This window comes from Nansenia antarctica (assembly GCF_963989245.1).
Source record: "Nansenia antarctica genome assembly, chromosome: 1".
Taxonomy (NCBI): Eukaryota; Metazoa; Chordata; class Actinopteri; order Argentiniformes; family Microstomatidae; genus Nansenia; species Nansenia antarctica.
The window spans coordinates 19659045-19666675 of NC_137674.1; the positions used below are offsets into that span (position 1 = coordinate 19659045).

The window sequence follows — 7631 nt, forward strand, 5'->3', positions numbered from 1 at the left end:
CCCTGGTGCTAGGAAAGAAAAAAAAACTGTAAAAACAAGAAGGGAAAGGAGCTGGTTTACATAAATAAAGGCTATGTACACTATCCACTATACTATACTGTACAGATAAACCACTGTGCTGTACTCTATGCTATGCTATACCTATTCTAACATTTCTTATTTCTCTGCAACCTTATGTACCCTAGGGTTGTCATATTGCACATAGTGTTATTGCACATTCATTTAAACTGTCTGCAGATGTATAGAAGGGGGGGGGGGGGGGGGGGGCAATTCCATCAGAAATTATGAAAACATTTAGCAAGAGAAATGAACACTTTTGGCATTCATTTTATGTGAAGGCGTTAATGTGCCTACTACTATGTAGGCCTAGATATCAGCAGCAGAGACAGTATCTCTAGTCTAACAGCTGATGAATCATCGACTCATGCATGCGATGTGACGGGGGGACTACCTTGACAGACCCGAGTATTAAGTCTTGGAATGGTACTATCATCTCAAGTCAGACAGAAGGGGGAAAGATTTGGCTTCTCCGTCTTTGTGATGTCACCAATGGCAGAAGTGTTGTAAGTGAGTTGGTGGGGGTGAGATGGCGTCATGTCGTGCCCTGGTGTAGCCCTGGTGTAGCCTCCCTGGTGTAAGCTAGCCTCCCCGTGGTCGAGAGTAGAAAGGGAGTAGGGATCTTTGGCCGACGCGATCGTGGCTCCCGAGGCCGAGATCCAGCACTGCCAAGCCGGACAGACACCTCACCCCAGAGAGCATGGAGGAGGCTGTCGCCGAGGAGCTGCGGGCCGGCTCTCAGGTCGCTGTCACTATCGATCAAATAGTTAACGACACACTCGTTGTGTCATTCAGTTATCTAGGGAAAAACTACACGGGGATATTACTCGACTGCAGCAAAAAGTGAGTTGTCATTTCTTCGAATTATATATTATATTCGGTATTACAATGTAATTATCCAGCCTGCTAATGTTAGCTGGCTAATCTAGCATGCTAACTAGCCACACGGGCCTTTCATACAAAAGACTCCAAAGGTTTTCCAGCTAGATGGCTAGTTAGCCAGCTAACCTGCTAGCCAGCTAGCTCACCCACAGCATTAACATTTCACTCCCAAATGTGACCAAATGTAAACCCATGGATCTATAATAGGAATGTCTATATCAAATAATTTCTAGTCACGACCAAAAAAAACAAGTATGCCTACGTGGTGGGAGACTATAGCTAATGTTTGCTACATCCAATATCTCATTGTTAGCTGGAGTTGGATTTAATTGGCTAACTAGCTTAGCTAGAATAAACCAAACAGCCAAACAGACTCTTGCCTCTGACTATTTCTTCTTTATTGATATGACATGCCTTATTCTATTGTCCTATCGTCTAGAATCATCACACCACATTAGTGACATGCTTTGTTAGAGCTATGCAAGGTGAAGATGGGCCTCAAACCATCAATTCACATCTGTAATTTTAAGTGGAGGCTCAGAAAGTCATACAAATATCAACTTTTAGAGAGATTATAAATACAACTCGTGTTTATGATTCATCAACCTGAAACTCTAGAAAATTAGATTATTCAGCTGTTGTGCTGACCATGAAAGATGGCATGGCACTCTTTGTCAAGATGATGATGGGCCTGAATAAAAGAAGCCAAACTACCACTGACACTTCTTAACAAAGGGAGAGCTCTTTAGGTTAAGCATTTGACACCATATCGATGTTGTTGGTGTTAATAATATTCCTATAATGTAAAATACTGTATGATAAATGCTCCTTATACTGTCAGTATCATCTGGGGCATGCGTTATATGGTCCTCAATGAATGTATGTCATACCAGGTCTACAGTCACATGTACTTGCCTTGTGTTGCACTAGTTCAGTGTACCTTTAAAGCCACTGGCTTATTTATAGACTTTGCAGCATCAGAACCTCACCAGCTTTAGGCCTACCCGTCAGTATGTGAAGACACACTTTCATGTGAATGCTGAAACTGGCTTGAGAATAACCTTCATAATAATGGAAGAAAATGAGACTTTTGATTAGGAATATTTCACCTTCATTGTCAATGAGTGGTTCTTTCCTTTACCTATAGAAGTCCATTTCCCTTAATTTTTCGTTCTGTCACTACCTCTCCTTTCATAGAATCTCTTATCTTGTTATTGTGTACAGAACATTAAATGGCAACAGGACTTTAGTCATGGCTATGCAGCTGAGTCCTTGTACCCAGCCTATGCCAGGACTCCCTGTACTCCCATCCACTATCTTGTGATGTGTCAATCACAGTCAAGGCTTAATATTCTGTTTCGGCCTATTAAGTCTCCCAACGTGCAGTGAACGGGCCTCGCCGAGCCTCTTATTGAAAGGTGCCTGCAAATTGCTGCTCATGGGGAAACACATTTGGGCTTTCCAAATGTACTTTTAATTAATAATCCCAAAACACAAGCACACAGCAGACACTGATTCAAAAACAAAGTGAATCTCCTGGCTCTCTCTCAGTCCCGAGTGATTCATGAGATTGTTTTTGTTCATTCAGATGGAGGGGGGCTCCTGGGCATCCTGTAGTCTCTAGTCTCTTTGTCTGCCGTCCCTGACGGAGTACAGCCATGGAGCAGCCTTGGCTGCTGCCAGCTACCTATCAAAGGCTTCTCAGAGGCTGTGGTTGTACACGTCTGCAGGTCCAACATAGAAAACACTACAGTCTGTTATAGTCCCAAGTAATATTTGTAATATTTTAATTTAATGTTATTTTTTTTCATAAACATTTTTTATATTAGCAGTACATATAGTTGTATGTTTGGCAAACTAGCTTGTTGATTTAACACCACTTGCGTAAAACAATTTAGCTACATGTAAAGTGTTGACATTATTGGATAAGTACAAATAAGTAGCAATGCATGTGCTGATCTTGTCATTACCGTTTTCTTAGGACTGGGCTGTTTGGTCTACCAGATTTCACAACAACGCCAGTGGAATACCTCATATCCAAACCTCCTTGTGAAATCCTGACCGAGGAGCCTTTAACAAAGTCTCCCAGCCAAGTTTTGCACAGACCAAAGGACGAAAACACACTCCCTGAAAACGACCTGCCCCCCGGAGGCGTGCTTCTGCCCACCCCGGTCCCCGCGGGGAAGGCTCCATACCCTCCTTATTTTGAAGGAGCCCCCTTCCCTCAGCCCATATGGGTGCGCCACAGCTACGGCCAGTGGGTACCTCAGCCGCCACCGCGGCCAATCAAGAGGAAGAAGAGACGCGCCAGAGAGCCTGGCCGCATGACCATGAGCACCATCAGGCTCCGCCCCCGGCAGGTGTTGTGCGAGAAGTGCAAGAACTCGCTGAACAGTGACGAGGACAGCAGCAAGGACGGCCCGACCACCAAGGCCTCCAGGAAAGAGAACGCCCCGCAGAGCGACGAGGACGCCAAGGACACGTCCGCCAAGGCGCTCGCGAAAGACGACACGGACGCCAAGGACGCCAAGAGGCGAGAGAACGCCCCCGGCTACGACGGCAAGAGGCTCCGGAAGGACAAGAGGGAGGAGGAGAAGTTCCCGGGGGGCACGGCGGTGGTCCCTCACAGCCCCGTCATCAAGATCGTCTACAGCACCCCTCAGGGCAAAGGCGAGGTCATGAAGATCCCCGCCCGGGTACACGGCTCGGTCAAACCCTTCTGTCCCAAACAGCTGATGCAGAACGGCCTGGGGGGGGCAAACGTCAGGGGGGGGTCGGAGTCGGCGAGCGAGCAGCGTCAGCGGCAGATCCTCGACGCCACCCGGACGGGTCTGACCGTGTCCATTCCCAAACTCAAGCTCACCAGGCCGTTCCTCTCCACCCAGGCCCTCCCGTCCCCCAAGATCCGTCTGAGGCGGGACGACGACGGGGAGGAGAGCCTGGCGGTGTACGAGGCGGAGCTGGTGGGCGCCGGGGCGCAGAGGCGGAGCCCCGCGCGGGTCCCCCCCCACTCGGAGGACTCGGAGGACAAGAACTCTGTGGAGCTGTGGTCCGGGAGCCTGGGCGAGGAGGAGGAGTCCTCCAGGAGCCACGGCGACCTCACCCTGCTCATCAACTTCCGCAAGCGGAAGGCCGACTCCTCCAGCCTCTCGGTGTGCAGCAGCGACAGCCTGGACGAGTCCAACAAGTCCTTCAGCTCGGAGGGCACGTCGCCGGAGCTGTGCGACCTGGCGCCCGGGGAGGACATCTCGGTCTCGTCGTCCTCGTCCTCGTCCTCGCGGGACAACAGCAAGACGGTGCCGCCGCTCACGGTGCGCCTGCACACGCGGAGCATGACCAAGTGCGTCACGGAGGAGGGCCACGCCTTGACGGTGGGCGACGTGGTGTGGGGGAAGATCCACGGGTTCCCCTGGTGGCCGGCGCGGGTGCTCAGCATCAGCGGCAGCCGCAAGGAGGAGGCGAGCGACTGCGAGGCCCAGTGGCCCGAGGCCAAGGTGGCGTGGTTCGGCTCGCCCACCACCTCCCAGCTCTCGGTCGCCAAACTCTCCCCTTTCCGGGAGTTCTTCAGGTCGCGCTTCAACCGCAAAAAGAAAGGGATGTACCGGAGAGCCATCGTGGAAGCGGCCAAGGCGGTCGGGCACATGAGCCCCGAGATCAACTCGCTCCTCACCCACTGCGAAACGTAAGTTTGGCCCCCAAAAACACCCACACACACACAGTCTGTAGTGTAAAAGGATAGAATTCAGTTATTGTTTTGATATCAATTAGATTAAGGCCATGTCTTAACAAACAACATCTGCTTGCGAAAAAATACACCTGCTGTTCGAATTTCTCGAACAGTCATTTTTCCCAGTGCGTATCCTACAACAGGAGTGGCTAGTTTTGAAACGTTCAATGTAATGATTTGACGTAGTGTCTAGGTCTTCATGATCCAAGGTCTTCTGATCTGGTCTCTGGATTCACTGGGCAGTTCTAGGTGCAGAGCTGGATGTTCAATCATTTCAAACAAAAGTACAAGCCTTGTTCCCCTGGTTTCCTTTTGTTGCCTGTGTGGACTGAAGCACCAGGCCCTTAACCAACACTGAGGTTAAATATTGTCCCAGGGTGATATGACACAGGCAGGCAGCTTCCACAGGCAATGTTTTCCCTAGTGAAGGAAGGCCCAACAACCATATGAAAGTGCATCTGAGTAGGGCTGGGTTCAAAAAATCGATTTCCCGATTCTGAATCGATCTTCATTAAATGAGCGATTATCGATTCATAAATCCCGAGATCGATCTTTCATATTTTTTATTTTTTTATTTATTTTTTGCTTGCAGCTTCAACCCGCAACGAGATCTCGTGGCCAGATCTCGCGCTACAATAATTTATCATATCTCACGCAAAGTGAGGTCTCAACACTAAAATCTAAAAACATGGCGATGGCAGGGACACTCAAGTCACCACCAGGCTTAAAGTCAGATGTCTGGGTGCATTTTGGATTTAAAAAATGTGACGATAGAGATGAGCTGGACAAAAGCAAAGTCATATGTAAATAAAAAGTACATTCATGTAACTGCTTTGGAGTCAATTCATTGATATGTTTAACAATGCTACATGTTATAGGGTTCCTTGAACCATTTATAGCATTAGTTCGGAGAATCTCTTTCATATTCAAGCAAAAAATTTATATTGTAACTAGATCGAATCGGAATCGAATCGAATCGAATCGTGAATCGAATCGAATCGGGAGCTGTGAATCGGAATCGAATCGTTTTGGGAAATCAGTGGCGATACCCAGCCCTACTTCTGAGCTCTTAACAATCCACACTTAAGGAGTTCAGAATACAGTCGGTGTCTTTCCATAGCTTATTATGCAAATATGTTTGCTATGTCAGCTGCCTAGAGATTAGTTTAGGTTGTGGCGAAAATGCATTATGCTGAATCGTCACTCAAGTGAAGCTTAGGCTAAGTTCTGCGAGCTGAGGTAGTTGATACTCCATTTAGAATGATGCATATCTTGAATGCTTAAGTGAGAATCCATCTGTAATAATGTGTAACTCGCATAATGCAATTGTCTGTTGTAGCTCTACCACCTCACAGCTAGAACATCCATCCGTAGGACATATTACTGTTTTTATTTTGCGAATCTCATTGCTCTCTGTTTTCTCTCTCTCTCTGTGTAGTGGCTGAAGACTGAAGAACGGTTCCTCTCTGAGGTCCCACAGAACTCTCAGACTCTGTTGTCTGTACTGGGAGAGTGTGTGCAGTTGCCACAGTCACTATTTATTCAGTGCTTTTTTTCCACAAGGCTGGAGGAAAATTGCTGCCAAGTTGAAATGTTGACTGGATAAGGGAGCAAGGAGGCCAGTTTGAGGCATCTCATGGGTTACTTGGAACAATTCCTTCCTTTTTTTTTGATTTAACCATATTTCAATACAGCTGAATGGCAAAACACTACAAACCTGAATGTATTTATTATGTGTAACAATTTATTTTCCATAACGATTAAGTTAACCTTTCTACAATCTCTACACTGCTGCTGATGTATACAGTCCTTTTTACCGTGTGGTCCTGGAGTAGGTCCAGTTCAATTCACCTTGTCACGAGGGACCCTCTCAAGTCTGTTCAGTGCCATCTTCATCAGAAGCCCTAAAAATGCCCTCTTAGAACGGACTTGGAAACGTATCCACAATATGGATGAAAAGTAACCTATTTAAATTTCTTTACTTCCAAAATGTCAATGTGAAAGCGCTCCATCCAGAGGTAGTACTGTTCTAGGATCAGCAGCATTTTCATCCTTGTACGCCTTCAGCATTGCTTGTCGGATATGTTGATGTATTTATTATTATTATACCGATCTCTATCCTTTCCAAACATGTTTTATTTTCTTTCTTTCTTTCTTTACATTTTTTTGGTTATAGTTAGGATACCTTTGAGGTGTGATACGAGTTGGGAAAAAGAGACCCCAAGTTAATTTCGACTCACTTTTCATTATTTAATGTGTCATGTCAAGAAAAAAGCACTTTATCTGTACCTTGGTGGCCTGCTGTAAGCTCATTGTCCTAACACTAACTGGAGACTCAGCACTGACAGGCAGTGAGAGAGTTAAAATGTCTCATGGTTGACTATCCATGACCTTGGAGGATTTGTTTTGGGAGGGGGGGGGGGTGCGGTTAGTGGGGCGGGGGGGGACACCAGAGAACATTTCAGGGGTGGTTGTGTACACTGTATTCTTGCATTTGACTTGGGTTTACAGCTCACCCTACCTAACACTATCCCCGTCAAATGTTTCCACTGGAGAAAAAAGAAAAATGGACATAACGTGTCAAAACCCCTATGCATCATGTCTCAATGAAAGCTTTATCATAACGCAAAAATGCTGTAAGAATACTGTGAATTCAACTGTAGTGTGTGCTGACGGGAGTGTTGAGCTGCTTTGTAAGACCAGAAGGAACTACAGATTGCAGTCTAACATTGAGCTGTAGAGAGAAGGAGATGGCAGGGTTGACCTTTAGTGTCCTTTTAGTTGAAAGTCACTGTTGGAAAGGATGGGGCGGGGGGGCAGGGGAGGAGGGGAGACAGAGGCTGACACCACAGGTAGTCTGGCCTATCTCGAAAGCTCATTGCAGATTGCACACAATCAGATCACTACAACTCCTGCACTGACTCCTGTTGTGCATTTGATTCCGATTCTATTCTATTTTGGTTTA

At 46.8% G+C, this 7631-nt stretch overlaps 1 protein-coding gene across 1 annotated transcript; it reads left to right on the forward strand.

Annotated features, from left to right (window-relative positions):
• The first annotated feature begins 742 nt into the window (after window positions 1-742).
• pwwp2b (PWWP domain containing 2B) lies at window positions 743-7059 on the forward strand. Its single transcript, XM_080536795.1, has 3 exons — window positions 743-900; window positions 2921-4621; window positions 6105-7059. Exons 1-3 carry the CDS (start codon window positions 758-760, stop codon window positions 6109-6111), a joined length of 1851 nt encoding a protein of 616 aa, XP_080392921.1. The 5' UTR covers window positions 743-757; the 3' UTR covers window positions 6112-7059.
• Window positions 7060-7631: the final 572 nt, after the last annotated feature.